Source organism: Epinephelus lanceolatus, chromosome 18 (genome assembly GCF_041903045.1).
Source record: "Epinephelus lanceolatus isolate andai-2023 chromosome 18, ASM4190304v1, whole genome shotgun sequence".
NCBI classification, from domain to species: Eukaryota; Metazoa; Chordata; class Actinopteri; order Perciformes; family Serranidae; genus Epinephelus; species Epinephelus lanceolatus.
Genome location: NC_135751.1, coordinates 20,957,226 through 20,979,543, shown reverse-complemented (window position 1 = coordinate 20,979,543; position 22,318 = coordinate 20,957,226). Strand labels below are relative to the sequence as shown.

The 22,318-nt window shown below is 40.8% G+C and overlaps 4 protein-coding genes across 5 annotated transcripts in view; 2 read left to right on the top strand and 2 right to left on the bottom strand.

The window, feature by feature from the left end:
* Window positions 1-981: 981 nt before the first annotated feature.
* On the top strand, window positions 982-3,794 carry tnfsf18 (TNF superfamily member 18). Its single transcript, XM_078161588.1, has 5 exons — window positions 982-1,101; window positions 1,399-1,542; window positions 2,060-2,128; window positions 2,626-2,689; window positions 2,916-3,794. Exons 1-5 carry the CDS (start codon window positions 1,057-1,059, stop codon window positions 3,275-3,277), a joined length of 684 nt encoding a protein of 227 aa, XP_078017714.1. The 5' UTR covers window positions 982-1,056; the 3' UTR covers window positions 3,278-3,794.
* Window positions 3,795-9,022: 5,228 nt separating this feature from the next.
* On the bottom strand, window positions 9,023-13,138 carry tnfsf14a (TNF superfamily member 14a). Its single transcript, XM_033645552.2, has 4 exons — window positions 12,594-13,138; window positions 10,562-10,595; window positions 10,402-10,473; window positions 9,023-10,257 (listed from the first exon to the last, which is right to left on the bottom strand). Exons 1-4 carry the CDS (start codon window positions 12,786-12,788, stop codon window positions 9,872-9,874), a joined length of 687 nt encoding a protein of 228 aa, XP_033501443.1. The 5' UTR covers window positions 12,789-13,138; the 3' UTR covers window positions 9,023-9,871.
* A 3,945-nt stretch (window positions 13,139-17,083) lies between these two features.
* On the top strand, window positions 17,084-20,967 carry tmed1a (transmembrane p24 trafficking protein 1a). Of its 2 annotated transcripts, XM_078161586.1 has the most exons (5): window positions 17,084-17,162; window positions 17,422-17,479; window positions 18,575-18,672; window positions 18,855-19,041; window positions 19,200-20,967. In XM_078161586.1, the coding sequence occupies exons 2-5, from the start codon at window positions 17,462-17,464 to the stop codon at window positions 19,416-19,418; spliced, it is 522 nt and encodes a 173-aa protein (XP_078017712.1). In that variant the 5' UTR covers window positions 17,084-17,162; window positions 17,422-17,461; the 3' UTR covers window positions 19,419-20,967. The 2 variants fall into 2 exon arrangements, with proteins under 2 accessions (XP_078017712.1, XP_033500872.1); XM_033644981.2 differs by having other exon boundaries at window positions 17,089-17,479.
* dnm2a (dynamin 2a) overlaps window positions 20,391-22,318 on the bottom strand; it is a 43,507-nt gene continuing 41,579 nt past the window's right edge. The window contains exon 21 of the mRNA XM_078161585.1: window positions 20,391-21,466. Coding sequence (XP_078017711.1) covers window positions 21,436-21,466 — 31 coding nt within the window. The 3' untranslated portion in view covers window positions 20,391-21,435. The remainder of the gene's footprint in view (window positions 21,467-22,318) is intronic.

The window sequence follows — 22,318 nt, the reverse complement described above, 5'->3', positions numbered from 1 at the left end:
GTGTTTTTGTCCAGAGAGTGAAAATTAAGAAATGTGTCAGGAGAGGTAAATAAGCCACAGGCGTATACAGCTGACCTCCCCTCAACTTAAGCAGAAAAACAAACAATAAAAGAAAGGGAGAATAAGTAAAAAAAAAAAAAAAAAAAAACTAAACTTACATAATTCAGAAAGGTACAATAAAAGATAAAGAACAACACAAAGCACTGAGCATAAAAACCAATCAGTGGACAGCAGTCAATCAACAATCCAAAAAACGAAAGAAAGAAATAATGACATATAATGGTATATTTAGATAGATAGATAGATAGATAGATAGATAGATAGATAGATAGATAGATTAAGGGCTTAGTCAATCATGTCAATGACAGAGCCCCAAAAGTCTTATTGAAAAAAGTGAAGGAAAAGTCTTAATATTCACTTTGAAAACGCTGCAAGAAAAAAAACATCATGATACATTTTAAATAAGCGTTCATCAATAAGACCTCAAAAAGGTCAAGTACCTCTGTGGGACGGAATCCTGTTTATGTGGCATTTCTGTAAAAGGTTGGTTGGTGCTGAGAGTGCAGCCTGTCGAGAGCTCTTGGAAATATTGTGCATGCCAGATAACCTGCATTCATTGGTTTTTGATGACTTAAGCTAAAATGCCGTTGCTGTTGATTGTGTGTACGTGTGGGCTGTAAATCGTCCAATTGTCTCACAAGGTGTCTCTGCTTTACCCAGAGATTTTAATGTAAAATCAGTACAGAAGAGAATGTTGCCAAAATATAGCACCACTGTTTGAAAGCTTCAATAATTCAATGAATTATTGGATTCTTGTTTAAGTGTTGTAATCATTTACCCTTACTCACATTCTGTACATTATCTTGCTCCAGAGTAGTTTTAAGTTTGTTATTCTGCTATGTTTAATGACACATAGAAAAAAGGGGAAATGTGGAGAAAAAACAGCAAGGCAATGACTTTCAGTGCTCGCAAAAAACCTCATGTAAAACAGGATGATACATACACCGCCACGACCCAAGCATTCTTAATAAAGTCCCATCATAAATAAGGAACTGAATGATTCATTTCAGAATGGATTTCTGCCAATGTTCTCCACTGATGGTGAGTTCTTCCTTTTATCTAAATTGTGGTGAGTAGGAGTAAAGGCTAGCTCCAAGATGCAGATACAATCTGGGCCCTCTGTGTTTTTGCTTCAGTAACATACAGGGGAAAGTACCATCTGGATTCCTCTTTGCTCTATACATACTCAGGGCACAGCAGAGCAGAGTCAGACAACAAGACGTCCTCATCACATGCACACACTGAGCTCAGGAAGCAAACCCACACACGCAGTGCTTCGGTGTGCAGAGGAAACTCAGGACCTTCAGCTCTTAACATCTGTCTTCCTGCGCTAGCCAGGCTCAGGCCACTCAGAGCTCTGCCGTCGGACTGACGATGCCACAGCATACACACAGTTCCCTAACCCACGTTCTCCTGTTGTGGATCACCACCCTCTCCGTTGTCCAGCTTGGGTTCATCGTCTTCTTCTTCACAGCTGGACGGGTGAGACCTCTTAAAATATCCTCAGATAGACTTAACAGTATCTTATGGGCCTTAATGATGAAATACAAACGTAACACTGTCAGCTTAAATAGTTTTACCACAGCTGCATCACATTTAAACGACTTACCAAAGGACGAATGTCAGTACTGGTAGGTTTAAACACCTGTGCCACACAGCTGTTCTTTCTTGTGGTTTGGGTAGTAGCATTGCTGGTGAGAAAGACGCCCCTGCCTGTGGTCTGCAGCTGGTTACCCCTATCAGTGAAATCTTAGAGAAGTTTGTTTAAGATCAGAGATAAAGGAAAGCAACACAACAAATACAGCCTTAATGGAGCATAAGTGGTATAATCTGAAGGAAATATGTAAGCTTTATGGTTGACTACTAATGAAGTATAATCACTGTTAGTGTTTTTACAGGAGAATGCTTTGGACAGACAATGCTTCAATTCAAAAGTCTGATTCAGCATTGTCAAATTTATCATCATGAGCATATTTTGTGCTTCTGTTTCCTTCTCCAGTCTCAGAACAGTAGCGATGTAGCACCACAGCACACAAAGGCAAAAATCCAGGCAAACAATACATCCTCGGTAAGATAACCGCAGCTTCAGAGTTTGTGCTTCTCCTGTTGGCTTCACTGTGTTGTGTTGTATGTTCTCCCAATCAGATTACATGTGTTCTTGGTGATTAAGATGTCATGCTGTTACTTCTAGTACTACTATGGTTTTGCAATCCCAATGTTCAGGACACACAAACATTGCAGACCTGGCAGCTCTTTCTCATAGTACTTTTCTTCTGAGTTAGACAGCCTTACCGCTCTCCTCACTTCTTGAAGGAAGCACAGTGACGTCATTACCACATTCGGGGAAATGCCACTAAACTAAACTGTGTTGTCTCTTCATTTTCCTTCTGAAGATAGTGTATGATCTAATCTGTTCTCACTTTTAAGCGGGAGGCTCTAGTCTCATCGCCGCGTTAAAAAGAAAATCTGTGTAGCTGGTCTGTGTGTCACTTTGGGAGCCATGCAGGCACCATACTTGTGTGTGTTAATGCTTTGAGATTAATGGATTTCTTTCTCTTTCCACAGTACCCCTCTGAGCCTGGAATTCCCTTGGGCGGAGGCAAAATGCTCACCTTTAAGGCCACTGAAGGTAAGGCTAGTTTAAGCATTTCCATACTCACCTGTATAACAAAGGCTGTAAAAGTGTGGACACATTGAATCAGGTCACCATTCACAAGCTGTTTGAAGTAGAGATAACACCCTGGTTATTGATTGGCTTTATGTGAAAATGTTGCTCGCCACAGGATATTCAGAATATCTGAGTAGTTCTCGGAAAACAAACTTGCAGCTAATAGTAACCTTCCTGTCACCCACAGTCAACAGCAAAATTAAGTGGGTAACAAAAAGTCCAGACGAACGCCTGATCTCAGGAGCAGAAGGAGGAAAAGTTCTAAAAATAAAGAAGGATGGATATTACTTCCTAAGTCTTCAGATAACACTGAATTCATGCAATGCAAAACCATTAGAGCACACAGTCAGTCTGAAGGCAAAGGACAAAGATCTCCTGAAGGGTTGGATTAACAACAACACATGCAGCACAGGCTCCCTCTCAAAGGTGGAGGAGCTTCCTGCTGGAAGCACCTTGGAGGTCACCGTCTGCGAGACAGGCCCCAATGAAACCATTAATGAAGAAGAATCTCACCTGGATATCATCTACATTTTCAAGCCTTGGAAGTAGCTCTGACATAATAAACATCTATATGCTAAAGCACTGGCCTGTTCCAGGGCACTTTCCATTTCTGCCTAGATGCCGAGATGGTAAAGCAAACTTATTGATCTTACTAAACAAACGCTGTCCTTGCCTCTGGATTACCAGATCACTTAACTGTCTTCCTGCAGTCAGAGAGGTGACTGAGTCGCAGAGAATGCAGGATTCAGCACTGAGGAATGTCTTTTACCTGCAGGCTGGGTAAAAACCACACCCATTTAAATTCTGGTCCACTCCAAAGAAAAATCCACCCTAAAACAGAATTGACATTGATTCAGCATTCAATTATTTTGGCCAGTAAAGTAAATTTACGATATAGCAGCACCAGGATTGGTCTTAGGTTGATGTCACTACAAATCTGCTTCTCTGAGATAAGATAAGACAAGGCAAGGCAAGACAAGACAAGACAAGATAAGACAAGACAAGACAAGATAAGATAAAACAAGACGAGATAAGATAAAAAAAGACGAGATAAGATAAGACAAAACAAGATAAGACAAAACAAGACAAGACGAGATGAGACAAGACAAGACGAGATAAGACAAGACAAGATAAGATAAGATAAGACAAGACAAGAGGACAAGAAGACAGCAGCACAAAGACAGAAATAAGTGCAGATAGAGGTGAGAGATGTAAAGAAATATAAGATAAAAATAAATAAAATAACAGGTAGGCTATATAACTAGTATCAGAATAGAAGTAAAAATACAAACTAAAGGAAAGATGTTTTCAAATTCACACTTTAAAACTAAGCTGTACAGTACCAGAAACACATGAGGTATACTGTATGTTCACAAAGGTTAGAAAAGCTAAATTGTCATTGCTTCTTAAATAGCTGGGATCGACCCAGCTGGCCATCAACGTCGCAAGACGATGATATTTGATTGACTTTAGGTTGTGATGTCGGGTGACCAAAATCTAACGTCAGTACAAAATCTAATGCCAACATCAATTTAATGTAGAATGCAGATGACGTTAATATTTTGTTGGTTTTAAGTCGTGTTGTAAAGTAACCAAAACTCAGCGACTTCCAAACTTCTCATGCCAATGTCATCTTGATGTAAGTATGGAAAACAAACCCAGCATCTGCAAAATGTTATATGTTAATGTCCATGCAACGTAAAATTCTAACGTCTAACGTAACGACTTCCAATCAAAATTTAACGTCTGTCTGACGTAAGAGTCCAACATCCGGTGCCAGCTGGGAAGGAGGACATATTTAGTTATTTATTTTTTCCCCTTTACTGGAGTTTCTTAATAATAAAATGTGCAGTTAACTGCAAGAATGTATTTTGTGCTGCATCTACCGGCAGAACTGTGTTATTTGCACCACAGCTCCTATTTGATTTGTTTCTTTATGTTTTGACACATATAAGTTACATATTTATGTTGTATTTATTTATTGTTTGGACCTAAAATATATTCTGTATACAGATACTGTATTTAACAAAATTTCATGGGCAGGTCAGGAACTAACCAATGAATGTATGTCACTGTGTGACAAGGTATGTCATTGTGTGGCATACATACAGTATATTGTTTGTGAGTCACTGTAATGTTTGTACAGTGTTTTCTGTATTAATTAATATAATAATACAGTCAAAATTGTACAAACTAGATGACATGGTTGGTAAGTGTTTATTAAGCTAAGACAAAAGTGCAAAAATGTGGATGTGTTTTTTTTAAAGGGAAACGTTTCACAATCTGTGGTGATTTCACAAAATGGAACGTGTTATGTAATTATGTAAAAACAGGAACCGCATTACGTACATTAGTATTCATGATCTAAATTGAAAAGCGAAAAGAGTTGACAAACCGAATCTCCTTCACTACCTGTATGTATCACATATTGTATCACATGAAATCACGACTCGTGGTGGTTTGTGCGGAAAGTTTCGTTTGTTAAGAGAGTTGAAAAAAATATTTGGTTTTGTCAATGATTGTCAGTTTTTTTTTTTTTTTTAATGCAACAAGGATCTGCTCACACCCTGATGATGCATGTATATTTGTGTGATTTAAAAAGCATTTGTCCTGGGAACTTTTTAACACGTGTCTTTACATCTGACTACATCAAGATACTGTAACTGCTGCCATGAAAAGGTCCAAATTAAAAGCTATATGTTCATCATACTATTTATTTGATGTGTTTAAAAGCCCCAATATGGAAATAAACAGAGCAAATTAAATTACAATAATGAATTAGTTGTTTTGACTGTGAGTCATTTTTGTGCCCCTGGATATGAAGTGAAAGTGAGAGGTCATAAGTTAACAGCGAGACCCTGCAGACAATGAGTCAGTATTTACAAAGATACAGCGGGACCCTCCCTGCCATATGCTTTCGAAGAATATCCCCTCCAGACTCTGACAGCAAAATAAAAATCCTGCACCTTACACAAACATCCAACATCTTATCTTCTGACCTACATTACAACAACAGAAACACAAAAGGTTATTGGAACATGATATTCGTCATCACTGCCAAGACACAGAATTTCCAGGTTACTGAGGTTTCATCTGAAAACTTCAGACTTCAGCAGCAGAGTCCCACAACTATATTAGCTGTTGCAACCGCAGCTTTCGATTACACTGATGAGTGCGGTCCAAGATGTTGAATTCAAATGCACATAGCAGATATGCCCGTTTACCACCCACTCTGTGTCATTTATTAGAGGCTTCTGCATGGGTTGGTTTGTTCCCACCTTTGCTTTCCACCGCCACACACTGCAGGCGTACAAGAGCCTCTCTATCCACAAAAACATGTATGGCAGCTTCTGTGAAAACCCTCATTTCCATCATTTCCACCCAAATGTCACTGTGTGTGAGTGGTGTCAGACATGTTTTCAATGTGCAATCATTGTAACTGCTGGGGAAAACTGTTACCTTGAGAGGTTGGAAAAAGATATACGTTTCTTCCCTGTTCCGAAACCAAAATCAAACCCTGAAAAGTGTAGGGTTAGCTAGCTAGCTACTGAAGATATAGCCTACTGAATGTACACATGCTGCTTTTGCTTTTTAATGATTATAACAGTGAGAAAAAGACCGACCCTGCTGTACAGGAACCAGTGAAGGGAAACAGGAAAACTTTGCTGATATTCAACCAGCTGTGTGTCATTGCAGTGTGTACAGATGAATGTTGTTCTTTCCGCGGAGATCCCTGACTGTCCGGCAGTCCGGTGACTTTATGACAACGGCGTCACCTCCTCTGCTGTCTGAAAGCAAGTTATAGTGGAAAAAAATCCTCTAAAAATATAACATGGTTAAACTAATATTACTTTTTTAGGTTGGCCTTAAATTAGGTGGCTAAAAACCCCCAACTGAGACAGTGTTTGCTCATTTTATGTAGGTGACATGGGTTTGTTTTTTTTAACCTTGAAGTTATTTTCAACAAACATTGTGATTCATTCCACACTCAGAACATCCTCCTGGGTGCTCTTATTTCTAACATCTTACTCAATTAATTGTCTGTGGAGTAGTTTCAGTCTTTTTACCCCGGGGGCGGCCGTGACTCAGAGGTGGCGCAGGTCACCCACCAGTCAGAAGATTGACTGTTCGATCCCCAGTTCCTCCAGTCTGCATGTCAAAGTATCCTTGGGCAAGATACTGAACTCCAAATTGCTCCAAATTGCTGTTTTGTTAGTGTGAGTGCATATGAATTGTTACTGAGTAGCAGGTGGCACCATGTATGGTAGGCTCAGCAGCTAGTGTGTGAATGTGACATGTAGTGTAAAAGCGCTATGAATGGTTGGGAGACTAGTCTAATTTTTGGATTTGGAAGAGAGTTGTCCATGTTTACAGATATTTCTGGACTGTCTCAAACCACAGGAAAAACATGTATGAATTTCGAAAATGTATGCACTTCCCCTTTATGTTGTTCTCAATGAACTCAGCAAAGCTTACAGATAATGTAAATGTCAGCACTCCACTGTTTTTAACCTGACCTGGAGACTAACACAAGGGGACAGTGTTTAGCTGTAGACAGTCTACCACGACCATCTTTCAGTTTTGCTTTGCAGAAAACATGTTACTGTCTACATCTCTCATTGTTCACTGTAAAGAAAGGGCTTCTTGGTGTCACTTACTGTAGGTCGTGGTTCATTTCCAAAGTAGGGTGTAAAATTGTTGACAGTGTCTAAACAGGGTGATATCTGCCAACACGGCCCTGCTTTATCGATGGAAAATGTCGGTTTCGTGTATGGAAGTGTGAATAACTGATTTCAGATCTTAGACAAATGCACATCACTCTCATCCCACACGACTTCTCTAGTCATGTCTAGACTAATGTTTAATGATGAGAGAGAAAACCAACTGCATGAATCCCAACCACAGCTGATACAGCTCCCCCTCCTTTTGCTACTACAGTCTCTCACACCTCTCGGGCCAGCCAGCGGTGGAACATGATGACTCACGCATGCATCGAGAAGTGTTCGTGATAAAGGGCTGTGTAACACATCTGAACCACGTCTCCCATGATTTGAAAGATAGAATATTCATTATGAATTCATTCAGACGATATATAGCCAAAGCCTTGACTGTAATTTGTCTCCACTCAGAGTGTTTTACCCACAAAACTTGTCCAAGCTGGAGGGAAAAGAAATTTCAGTTTCATTTAACCTACACACCAGAGTTAGAATAGTTTTGTGTATTTAATTAGTTTTTTATTTTTATTTTGTGTTTCATTTTTGTTTTCAGTTCACTTTAGTTTCGTTTAAACATGTAGTTTTATTAGTTAGTTAGTTTTATTATTATTAGTTAATTACAATATGGGGCCTTAAATTAAAATAAAATATTAGTGAAGTTGTTGGGTTCATCTCTTATCACCTTTCACACAAACATACTGGTAAAAAAGTCCCTTTAAAAATGAACTTTCATGAAAGTTCAGTCCTGTTAGCGTCTATAAATGGTCAGTAAATACACAATATTGTGTTTTTTCCCCCCAAAAGTTTAGTTTTTATTTTCATTTCATTTAACTGAAATGTTTTTGTTCACACCTGGCTTTAGTTTTTAGCCTCGCTACACACACACACACACACACACACACACACACTCACACACATAGAGTCCTGCTGCAGTAGCCTACATGTTAACCAACCACAGATCTCTCCGGGCCTGGGGTTGGAAAGTGAGTCAAGCAAGCTGCCGATGACACCCCGTCCCCCCACTCCACCAGCCCCCACCACCACTTCCTCTCCAGTTTACAAATATACAACTCTGTGGGTGTTTACAAGAGCGGCTTCTTCGAACAGACACGTCTGAAGGGAAAGCGCAACAGTGACTGCATGAGAAATACGGGGGGGGGGGGGGGGGGGGGGGGAGCTCTCAAGAGTGATGAAGCTTTTTATTTGTACGAGGCATGCTTGTCGCCATGGTGATGCGTTTAAAACCGTCATTACAGTAGAGAAGTTTGCTGTTCATAGAACTAAGATGAGATCATTTCTATGATGCCGTCCCTCAAGAGAAGTACCTTTAGTCATACAAGCTGTACTCTGTATTGCAATAGCAGAGCACATACTCACTCTGGTTAAGGTTGGTTTATATATTGACATATAGTTATGCGTCACTAACAATACTTTCTCTACAGGGTGAGCCATGTGGTTTGGCTGAGTGAGTGAAACGTCTGCTACTGAGACCACTCTGCTGAGGCAGCCTCATCTGACACAGCAGCAGGAAATGAATTCAATTCAGCTACGTGATGGCCTCAAGAAAGACAAGCAGGACTTTTAAAACATGATCTGTTTATTTGAATCTTTTGAACACATCATTCTACATAAATACGGCAGAAGTAAAGCAATTATATACTGGAGGAATAAATAAATAGCATGCAGTGTGTATTACAGCACACAATAATGAATATGGTTTTTATGTTTTTCATTTAAGCATGAACAAGAGGCTGCGTTCACACTGAATCACGCAGACGGGAAACTCGATATCAATTTAAGGGAAGGAGGCAGGACAATAAAATCAGGCTGGCACACAATACCAGCAACGATAGAAGTAGATGTAACTTTTGGCCATCCTCCACGACAGAATTTACAAGCTGATGTCGCCCCTTCAAACAAGGACAGAACATGGGGCATTACTGGAACAATTGCATAAAATAAACACAAGATAATTTGATTTTAAATTCTTTAATCTATTCTTTGTAACCAATTCAACATACGCATTGCAACGTATAGTCTTCATATCTGTTTTACCCATGCCATTCAAAGGGTGTTGTTTGGGTGCCGTCTGCCTGATTCCATGTGAACGCTTCATAACACATACACTCAGGATAAAAATCTATCCAGATTACGTTTAAAATATACAAGCACAATCATATAAAAATCCCCTGAGAAGAAAAGTTTTGTTACAAACATACCTTAAAAATTGAAGAGTTTCACCCCTCAATAAAAAAGCTATCAGGCACCAAGAGGTTTCCACACCTGCCTATCTGTCCACGTATGGACCTACTTCGTCTTTACAAAGAGAATCACTAACCCTCAAGAAGCTTCTCGAACATTTATTCTCAGCTTTTATTTACTGTTATTCCAAGCTTTGCGATTCATGGTGAATATATCAATGTGATATTTATAACATATACGCGCCAAAGGTGTTCTCGAAGTATTTGTGACGCACGATTTTTGAGGTGTTGCTCACTTTCACAAAAATCGCATCGTCTTTGGTGAGGTGAAACACCCCACCCAGGTAACTGTTGGATCGTACTCTGCTGGACCGCTCTGAGTATTTTCTGGACACCAGGAGGGGGATGCTTTTCCCAGGGTACCGCTCAGTTTTCCGATGAATAGAATGGTTGAAAAAACCAGTGTCGTGGAAGAACACCTTGGAATAGATGTGGTAATAGCCCTCCTGCTGAATGACGAGACTGCTGTCTATGTACTTCATTCCATAGAGGGGAGGCTCTGCATTCATGCTCCATGCCATGATTTCATTGTCATGATGTACGTCTTGTCCGTCTATGGGAAAAAACAGCAACAGTGTGACTTCTGATTCCTCATTTTATTCATATAATATACTTGTATAATTTATTCAATATTTAAACAGATGATGAATACATTCTAAAGACAGTATGTGTCATTTACTGTGTTGCACTACTTTACCTGTCAGATGTGCAAGCGGTTTGGAAGGAGGCATAATAAGACTGGGAGTTTTAGTTGGTGTCATGGCTTGATCTGTGTGAGGACCAGACGTCATGTCACTGATGTGGATTAAGTAAATGACGTGATATTTATCAGGTGAGTAAAAAGTGCTCAGACATACCTGCAATGATCTTGGAGGCTGATGCTGAGGCGGCCTGCAATAGAAAGAAAAATGTTTCATGTTCATGAGCATGCATATGTAATCAACACTGTCAGATATGCGATCAACCAAAAACTATGCTCTCAAATGACCCCTTTGTGTTTTCTTATCTGCCCGCAGAACAAAGTAGGACATGTCTGTCTTTCTGGTAATAAGCAAAAGGTAGATCACAATCATGCAACAGGAAATAGACCACTTCCGTTTCTTCACCGTCCCCTGTTTGTACGGTGTGCAACCAAACAGTGTGAAACCAAGACATCTTTGTCCCTCTCCCCCTACCCTGTGACTGCTGCCTGCACACAGAGCATCAGATGAGGACGGGAAACTGAGTCAAAGCGATAGAGTGAAAAAACTGACCATTCACCATAATGGAACATCAAGTCTGCATGCTCCTGCCATCCGGGGGACGTCATAGTAGTTCTCCAAAAATGGGCTGCACTTCTCCATCTCTACTTTCTTCCAAATAATAGTGACTGTTTTTCCATATCAGCATTTTTTTTTGATGAAACAACCATTCATGTGATTGGAGTAAGGCAAAGGACACTTGTGATAGAAACAAAAAACAAGCATCCGTTTTGTTTCTATCACAAGTGTTCTTCGCTTCATACCTCACTTCACTAAACCTGAACAAGTTCCCCAATGTGCTAATGACATTGTAATGACATTGATTTAAATTATACCATTACTCATCATCACACTATGACAATATCTGTAATCACAAATTGACCCTCGGACAGTGGAATTTTCAGGTACGGGTACTTTCCTATGAATATTTTATAAGTTATGTCTAAAGTAACTTTCTCATCAACAACACATGAAGTGTGCTGCTTTCATATTTCTACATGATGCTGTTTCATGTTCTGAGGTCACAATTTTTTGGATTTCTTTGTCTTTTTCTGAGATTTTTCATTAAGGTATCAATGTGTATTTAATCTACATTCATTTATTTTTAAATTTAATTTTCCATTTGTGCATAAAAACTAGTATAAAGTACAGTTAAGTATAAATACATTTAAGTATTTAAAGAAAATCAGAATATTGCTGAGAAAAGCAGAAGAACTCCTACAATGAATACTTTCTGAATACTAACTAGTAGTGGCTCCAGCCACCCGTGGACGTCATTATGGTTTTCCAAAAATTGGCCGCACTTCTCTATCTCTACTCTCTTCCCCATAATAGTGAAATTTTTTCAACATCAGCAGTTTTTTTTTTTTTTTCAAGGAAAACAATCACTCATATGATTGGAGTAAGGCGAAAGACACTTGTGATAGAAACAAAACAGACACTAACTTCACTAAATCTGAACAAGTTCCCCATTGTGCAAATGACTGTTTTTTTTGTACATCACACCATAACTCATCATCACACCATGAGAATATCTGTAATCACAAACTGATGCTTGGACAGTGGGATTTTTCACATTGGTTGCAGTCGGTCAATGTATGGAGGCAAAGTAGGCACTTTCCTACATGTTGCATGTGACTGTGATATGACTATATTAAAAAGTTATGTCTAAAGTAACTTTCTCATCACCAACACATAAAGTGTGCTCCTTTCATGTTTATACATGATGCTGTTTTATGTTCTGAGGTCACATTTTTTGTATTTATTTATCTTTGTTTGTGCAAAAAAATTAGCATGAAGTATAGTCAAGTATAAGCATATTTAAGTGTTTAAAGAAAAACAAAATGTTGCTGAGAAAAGCAGAAGCATTCCTATAATGATAACTTGTATTTAAAAGAAAAGTAAAGGTGTTACCAACAACAATAAAAAGAGTTTTGGTTTGTGGGAAAACAGAAATCAAGCAAGAGAAAACTGAAAGTGAGAATAAAGTGTTGAAGCTGAAAATGATCTCTCTGAAAGTGAAATTCAAAGGGATCCGAAAGAAAATGAAATGAATGAAGAAGAAAAAAAGCAGCGTGACTCTGTTAAGAAGAAATCACAGGATAAAACTGTAAGCAGGTGGAGACTCAAAGATGGTGTTCATACTCACTGATTCCTGTTGGTAGAGGTGGTAGATGAAGCAAGCCTCTATGGCCATGCCGCTCAAAGCCAAGGCCACGAGCATGATCAACACGGTCTGCGTTGCCTTACCACGCTGTCGCCCCTGATTCAGCCTGGGTGGCAGTGGAGGCCGGGTGGCATGGGTGTCCACCACATATGCAGAAGGATATCCACACTGAGACATAACTACAGAGCTCTCCCTGTAACTGAAAAATGATGCTTTGTGGAAATATCCTCCTGTAGTTTGCAGACGCTGTTGCTTCAAAAGGGTCACAGACACAAATGGAGACTTGAGAGACAGAGAGGGGTGAAAAAAAATGGGTGGGCTCACTTGTGGTTGGTTCAAGTGGAGATGGCTCACGAGTAGTCAGATAAAAGAACAGACTCAGACACAGAAATCCTGAGATGTATCACCAAAGCACCTTTCTGCACTCAGTAACTATAAAATGATACTGTAGTTGATGCAGTTGCTCCAAGTGCAGCAGGAGAACATGACAATTGATCGGTTACGAGCCACAAAGTAGACGATGACAATCGCTAAGTGGGAGACCAAGCACAATGCATTTTAACCTCCCCTTCACACCCTCCCACTTTGCTGGAAGAGCAATGTTGAAATATCTGCATTCACACTTCCTTTCTCATATACTCTCTTATTCACAGTGTTAAAAGTTCATGCTTTGTTTCAGAGGATAGAGCAGAGTTGTGAGGCATATCAAAAACCAAAAATAAATAAATATGTATTTATTCCCCACCTAAAAGAACTGTGTCTTTGTGTGATAGATGGAAGTGAACATGAGGGGGAAAATTTAGCTACAGACTCAGGTTAGACGTAATTATTGGTGTCTTAGCAAGAGTAAAGGCTTTAAAAGAGGGAAGAGCTTACACTGATGCAGACGTTAGTAATGGAGTTATGTATGGCCTTACTATTTCCGAGATGGACCGGTAAAGGGGCAGGAAGGCACAAGGCCGAATGACCTGACAAACATGATGTGACGTACATGTCCCACAAATATGATCACTTTATTCTAAGATTCTTTTCATTATAATTTTTTTCTAATGAGCAATTCAAAACCGAAATGAGGCCAAAAAAGTCTAATTTTCTAGAGATCTGGAGACCTCCTCTGTTTAATGAATAGTATAACCATTCTGTCCGCAGTCCAGTCTGTTCCTGCGTTGGAGGAGGTCCTGGCCAACACCAAATCTGTTCCTGCATCAGGGGACCCAGGTTGATGCCAAGTCCATATGTCAGGGGTCTTGGCTGATGTCCTGTCTGTCTCTACACTGGAGGTCCCAGCCTACGCCAAGTCTGTTCCTGAGTTGAGGGTCCCGGCTGACCTCCTATCTGTTTCTAAATCAGGGGTCCCTGCTGACATCTTGTCTGTGCAAGGGTCAGGGGTCCTGGCCAACGCCAAGCCTGTTCCTGAGTCTGTTCTTGAGGTTGGGGTCCCAGCCAATGTCTCTTCTGTTCCTGGCCCACATTTGGCACACAGGCCGCTGCATGTTCCTGCTAAGCTGCTGTAGTTAACAGTTCCTGAGTTGCTGTTTCCCTGGACTCCTACTCTGCTGTCCTGTTGCTGACCCCCAACTCAGCCCACCATGGATCTACCCTACAAATAGGTCATCATTTGCTCCTTGCTTTGCCTGGCTTTATGTCTGCAGGCCATCCCCACTGGGGTCCCATCTCTGTGGCTGTCTTCCAGTGGGGTTCTGCCTCTGTGGCCTTCCTCTCGAAGGGTCTAATTTCTGTTTTCCAGTAGATTCCCATCTCCATGTTCTCATGAGGTTCTGTCTCTGTGTTCCAGTGGGGTCCCATCTCTACTGACTTCCCCGCAGAGTGGTTCTGCCCATCTATCCTTCGTTCTGGTTGACCTCTTGACCTTCTGTATGTCTGGCCATCCTTCTGGTCACACTCCAGATCTGTTACCCCCATCAGCCCAGACCTCAGGCCGTAGTGCCTTAAAGGCCCAGACAAACCAAACCAACATCGGAGACCTAGCTATGGGGAGAGCCCCCTGTTGTGTCCTGTCATACCCATGACATACCCTATACCAGCACATGGGGTCGTCTGTAATCATCATTTAAAAAGGGGAAGCAAAAGACTGTATTGATGCTAGTTAGCCAGTTAGCAGATTAACAAAACAATCCAATGCTGAAAGAACAAAGAATATTTACTGTGCGCCAAACCATCATGAAACGAAAAGGGCTCATTGGCTGGAGAAAAACAATCTTACCTCATACAAGTTTGTTTCGACCTCACTCCCTCTCGACTTTAGCTCTTTGTTCACATTTCTCACTTCCGTTTCTCTTCTCGTGCACTGAGCTGAACTGTCAACCACAGTGATTTCATTCACCAATGGGTTCTGCCATGCTGACGTTGATTCAAAATGCTGAATCGGCAGAAGAAAGGCCAAATAGTGCCAATGAGGGCCAGCGTTGCAGGACACACCGCACCGTTGAGGGCAGCAGACACTCACCAACTGCCCAACTTCGACCAACTGTCTCCTTGGTGTGTCAGGGCTTTAAGTCTCTCGCTCCACCCCTGTCTAGACCCCAGGCCTTGCACTTTAGGTGCCCTGCTCCATTTTTCTGTAAGACTGTGTAAGACGTGCTGTAAGACTACTATGCACGTGATCCGAATGGCTGTGTGTGGTTTTCCTTTTCATTATGTGCAATATTTAATATCCTTCTTAGATAAGGACATACTTTCTGGAAGCAGTTTAATAATCAAGTCTGTTCTCAATCTATTGGGGAGGCAGCCAGTTTCATTTTATTCCTGATTCATGTCAAAAAGAAGTGTCACATCTTACCCTTAAACTTTGTTCTATAATTTGAAGGGCATCTAGCCCTTTCAAAATACAGATTAATCTGCTCTCCCAAAAAATCCATAAAATTTAACCATTTTGTTTGAAATTTCCATTTAAAAGAAAGATGTGACAGTTTTGACTCTATGTGTGCTATGTAAACTGCTGCATGATCAGTAGTGACTATGCTATTATAATGGCAACCCTTAATTGTTAAAGGATTTTAGTCAAACTAAGAAAAAAATGATTCTACAGTTGCTTTTATGGACACTAGAATAGCAGGAAACTCTCTAACTGATAGGTGGTATATTTGATGTATCATATATACTAGTCCATACCCATTGAGTACAGCATACCCATGACTTAGTCATACCAAATATCCATTTTCTGTTGTTATAGCGCCACCCAATTGCCAATTAGAGTTAAATTTCTCCAGTCACCTTGAGGCGTCCTGTTCTACATATCTACCAAGTTCAGTAAAAATCGATATGGCGGTTAGGCCTAGATAAGAAATTAGCTCTCTAGCACCCCCATTTTGTTTGATGGGGTCAATAATGGAGGGGTCCCCTCAGATTATGTGTTTTCATATGCCTACAAAGTTGCGTGGTGATCGGTGAAACCCTTGAGATGTTATGCACCTTTATGTGATGAGCCACGCCCTCCGCAATATTCATTGCCTTATAGAAGCTCAGTTTTAGTAAGTTTTCCAACTTTTGCTAAGAGGGAACTTTAGATATTGGTCCCTAGATTATGTTCACCGAGTTTCATGCAGATTGGTCAAACTGACAGACAGAGTTTTCGTCATTATATAGTAAGAAGATCACCTAATAAAGGACTAAAAAGAAATATGAAACTGTTTTTTTTTTCAGTCGAACTGGTTGCAGGCGAACAAATACATGTTTCTATGGTAATAAGACAAAATTCAGATTCCTGACACAAATGCCTTGTTTCTCTTTCTTACCTCATCACAATACACTATTTCATACTTAAACATGTCTCCACACCTTCCCCTGATTTGTCAGTTGGCAACAGCTACATTTTCTATTAGAATAATAAAATAAACTCACGTTCCACTTCCTACCTTGTAAAAAAACAAAGACATTTATACGGACCATTGGGCCATGCAGCAACACGCAGATGTCTACCTCTGCCTAATTTGGTGGCATGTTGTTTAATGTAGGAAATAATTGTGGGTTGAACTGTGGTGATCCATAAAGCATTATGTAATTGTACACACTCATAGTAACTTGATCATGTTTTAGTGAGCAACAGGAATTTGTGATTCCACATTAATCACACTGAATCATGGATTATGCAGTTCAGCATGTGTATTGTATCCTACCAGGTTCTCTGTAAACTGTACACTCACTTATACCAAGTTCTTTTTAATGCATCTATCATATCAAAGCTGTGCGGCCTGCTTTGTGTCTGCTTTTAACCCTAGCTCCCCCTACAGAACAGATGAGGTCATGGCAAGTACAACATGTGTTAAAGGGAATTCATTAAGTAGAAGAAAATCAATATTTTGTGCAAGTAAGAATTAGCAAAAAAGATACGAGAAGTGATGAAAATATATAAAAATATTTACAAAAAAATGCTTTCATTATCTGTACAACCCTTCAACCCTGCATAATCAGGCTCATTATGTAGTGTGTACTGCACCTTGTCCTCTCTGGGAAGTTTTGCATGTTGCAAGGTGCTATTGGTCGACACAGATAAAGGCTCCACTCATTCAGCTTTGATCAAGGAACTAAACTGTGAGGTTATTCTCTAACTGTCAGAGTATGAGAGTCAGCAATTACAGACACACAGTAAACTTGCTTTATTGTGCATGTGTAACATAGAACAAAGTCGTTTAAAGTTGGTGAAAGAGGATTACACGGACAGTGAGCAGAGGATGATAAGTGTGTCTGCAGAGCTGTGTTTGCTGGCATGTTTGATTCTGACTTTAGACTTGACTTTGGGTCTGGGGCCAAACAAAGACATGGAATTTACATTTTTATTGTCTGCTGGCAGCACAGAGTGTTTTTACCAAACTGCAGTGAGGAGCGACAACATGGAGGTTGAATACCAGGTAAATACAGTTTTCTCTCAATCTTTCTATGTGGTGCAGTGAGCGTGTAGTGTTGTGTTTAAAGCTTTACTTTATTAAAGTTTGTGAATAATGTCTAACTGAAAAACACGTGAGCAGGCTTTGGACTTTGGTCCTGTGTGCAGAGAGATAAGAAGACACTTGTCCTGAGATAGGGTGAGGAGGTAAACTCAAATGATCCCCCTGCTTCTAATGCAAACATATTGCTTAAAATGCATCCTACCAAAGCACAAACATGCCTTTGTATGATGATGACATCCTAAATATATAGCCAGCATAATTCATTTTAAATGCAAAACATCTTTTCCAGTTTAAACATTTTAAACAAAACACGCTTCAAATTCAAAAGCACATGTCATTTAATAGCCATGACCTTTGCATTACTTCACACCACAGTCATCCTACTACTGCTGCACCCTCTGGCAGCTGCAGGGCTGTGTTAGCATAAAGTCACAGTCCTGGCTGCCCCGCTGTGTGGTTTTGGAGTGTGGAGTCAGAGAGGAGCCTGGCAGGATTACTGGGGCATCATCACTGGAACACTTCACACATGATGCTGCCAGCACTGCAGCATGGACGTCAAGGTCCTTTTCACTTATCTGCCACCTTTTCCCAAACCTTCACTCAACGGAGTCACAGCTCTACGCCCACAGTGATCCGTAAGGTGGAAGGCTGCTTCATGATGTGGAACTTGACTTTCTGACACATTCTGAGAATATTGCAGCCAAAACCAAAACCTTGAGAAAGTCTGTGAATCTCTGTCACGGCTGTTGAACTGCGCCTGACAGTGAGTTCTTCTTTTGCCAGAGGGCAAAGAGCGGGCAGCAGTGGGTAGCGAAAGACAGAATCTCCCTACATGGGTACCTTAACTGTCCAGTTATCATCACTGTGGCATATTATGTGAGCCCGGCTGTTGCTTGGTCTACTATCACAGCTCTCATTTGAATTTCAGATAGTCTGATTAAAGCTTGAGCTGTGAGCTGCATCTTTGGAGTGGAAATGTGTGTGAGTTCTCGGTAGCTGTGACCTGGAGCCTGGATGTCCTGCATCACTGACCTCAGCTCCATCTGTTTCTTCCAGGTGATAGCCGGGTCTGGTTTGGATGTCGGCTTTGCCCTCATCTCACCCAGCGGACACCGGCTGGTCTCTGACTTCAGGAGATCTGATGCCATTCACATGTGGGTCATCTAAGTGCTCTCCAGCAACTGCCTGTTTTTGATGTGATGCAAAATCCATGTGATACTCTTTATTTGTATTAAAAGCAATTAAAGACGAGCAAATACCAAGGCAGCAGTGAGTAACATTATTGAGGGCAAATGCCACCTGTTTCTGAAGGTTTACACCTTATTTTTTCTTGCAGGGTGGATCCCACAGAGGACGGAGACTACCGCTTGTGTTTCGACAACAGCTTCAGTAAACTCTCAGAGAAGATGGTGTTCTTTAAGGTGATCATTAACAGTCAGAGCAGCGAAGGCAGAGGCCAAGATGAGTGGGTGGATGTGGCCATGCCAGAGAGCATGCTGGAGTACAAACTGGAGGACATCAAGGTGAGATGGAAAAACACAAAAAGCTGTTGCATGTGCTGCAGCTATGATTCCCCTTCAGACTACACATGAATTGTCTGATGGCGTTCTTTTTGATGTCTGCACACCTCTGCACTGACTTTCATCTCCTCCTGTCTGCTGTTCTCTCCCTCCTCTTCCAGGTGAGGATGGACTCTTTGTACGAGCATCTGGAGAAGAGCCGTCAGCTCCTGACTTTGCTGCGGGTCCTTGAGGCGAGGGACCGCTATCTTCTGGAGAACAACCTGTGGCGGGTGTCCTTCTGGTCCTGCCTCAACCTGCTCGTCATGCTCGCTGTCGCTGCTGCTCAGGTCTACACGCTGCAGCGCCTCTTTGACAACACCAAGCGAGTCTCTCCATAGACAACAAAACTCATTAACCTCCAGCCAAGGGAGTGAAGAACCTGCATGAAAGTGTGGCCCTTAAAACCCTTCACTGACATGTGCCTCGTGAGCTCAATTTAAAGGGATAGTTCAAACTTTTGGAGAGCCGATTCATCAAAGCCCAGTTGAGACCAAAGATTCGTGATGAGAGGAAACCATTTTACAAAGATGGCAGAGAAAAGCAGCAGCAGTGTGAACTGGCCAGTCTCAGCTTTGATGGTGTCACCTGCAGCTCAGCTTGGAAAGTCACCAAGGCACGTCACCTGTTTAAACAGCCAATCAGCTTGTGGCGCAGTCAGCTGGCCAAGTCAGTTACAAACTGTCTGCCTGCTATGATATTTTCTGACAACAGCCAGCCATCCGCCCTCGCCGAGCCCTTCGTCTCACGGTGTGTCCTGTTGGACGGTGGGCCACTGCTGCTGCTTGCTGGTGCTTATGTCACACACATATAGCCCAATCATTGACGGAAGAATAAGGCGTGTCACTTGTGTAAACTGGCAGGTTTTCAGAACGTTGCAGACTGGTGCATTGCAAATAGCTGCAAGTTTCTCATGGCAAATCTTTGGTCTGAACTGGGCTTTAGGATATTTTGAATTCCAATCATAAGGAAATTTCAGTACTGTAATATGCACACACAGAAATACATACTGTACTGTGCATACACACACACACACACACACACACACACACACAAGCTTACTAAGGTCACTTAAGGGGAAATTACATAGACTTATATTCATATCCTGGAGACTTAGCCTAACTGTAACCACTAACGCAAGAAAACAGTTTAGGGACGTGACTTTTGTCCCTAATTGGACAAGCCGTCCCTAATTAACTGGTCTTTCGTCTGAAATGTATCCCTGAAGGTAGCCTTAGTCATATCCACACACACACACAGTCACCGCTCTGATATTTGTTAATGTCACTGGGGAAGCTAGAAAACCACAGCTGTTCTCACTGGAATGTTGTTTTATTGAATTTCAAACTACATTTCACACGGACATTTATGACTCTAGGCTATGTTTCATCAAACCAATAGCCAAAACAAACCAAAATATCAGAAACCTCACCTACTGAGTGTACTTTTTTTTTTAAAGTAAGCCTCAGGCTGTTTAAAAAAGACCACACTATTTACTGTGATAAAAAGGCAAGTATTCATACATTAAAAAAAAGGCAGTCAATCTCCCTGATCAGTTTCTCCATCTGGAGGTTAAATATGCAGCAAACAGTAAAGTCATGCAGATGGCAAGTTAGCTCTGGCTGACACATTCATTTTCTTGCCATTATTTGGATGCATTGCAGCCATTTGGGTCATGCAATGGCACTTAGTGGCAAAAACACACATAATGCAGCAGTTATTGTGCATTTCTCTCACTACGGCTTTATATTTTCATGCTGTGTTGAAACTCCCTGGGACTGCTCCACTTCATCATTAACATGTTCTGGTGTAAGACATATTCAGTGGTCACACTCCACCACCTTAAAGGCATTTTTCTCAACACAGACTACAATAAAAATTACAAAAACATTCTTGTGTTTAACTGACTTTATGACTTGGCACCAAATTTGGTCATTTATCCGTAAGAGTTCAATTAAATTGCATCTCACATTACAGCTTTGTTGAAATAAATAACTGACAGTCTTCTGGGAGAGTCTGTGGTATGGAGTCAGAGACAGAAATATGTGCATTGGATTTATGTCTTAATTTAGATTTCACACCATAACAACTTGGTTCCGACCATCTGTGGAAACACTAAACAATTTTTAGCGCTCAGAACTATTTTAGACAACATTCATTATAGAAAAAATAACTTAGTGTGATGCCTCAAAAACTAATGATTTAAGTTTGTAGGCTATGTTTTATGTTGAAGGCATGACACAGCATTGTTGGAAATTTTATTTTTGAGTGTAGTGATATTAAAATATGTCGTTCTTCTGTGGTCCTGCTGTTGTCATGGATGGAAGCCATTTCATGTCCACTTCAGGCTGGTCAAGGTCACCACTGGTTTCGACGGGGAGCCGGGCGCCTGTTCAGGAACAATCAGCCAGTATTAATCTCTTAACCTTGCGACATGCACTTTGACAGTCAGTACTACAGGGTCCAGCCACTGGAACAGCATTTGTAACGAGGCAATCTCTGCTGGAGAGACGGTTTCCAGAGATCCTCCTCCACTTTCATTGGAGGAAATGATAAACCTGGATTTATCGATTAATGCTGAAGCCTTAAGTTAATTACATTTAAAGGGACAATTCACCTCCAAATAATAATAATAATTATTATTATTATAATTTTAATAATAATAATAATAATAATAATAATAAACTATTTTCCTCTTAGCTGTGGTGTTAAATGTTTTGGGTGCGAGTTGCAGAGTGTTGCAGATTTCCGCCGTAAAGATGTCTGCCAACTTTCGAATATAATGGCACTAGACAGCACGCGGCTACATATATGTATTTATGTATACGCACACATACATATTTATGTAAACTACTACCCAACTACATCTGCAAACAGTATCACAGGGAAAAGGGAAGAAGTGTGCATCGACTGCTAGCTCACCTAGCACCAATGAGCTAGCTAACGTTAGTAGCATTACAGCTCAGCCTCAGAGAACGCCTTTAATGCTTAGATATCTGCCATACAGGTGTCTGCCACTCAGCTATATAAACACAAACACACACTCACACATATATATATTACTACTAAGTTACCCAACTACATCTGCAAACAGTATCACAGGGAAAAAGAAAGATGTCTACTGCTAGCTCACCAAGCACCACTGAACTAGCTAACGTTACAGCCAGCCAGAGGATGCCATTCATGCTTAGATATCCCCCATTAAGATGTATGCCACTCAGCTATATATATATATATATAT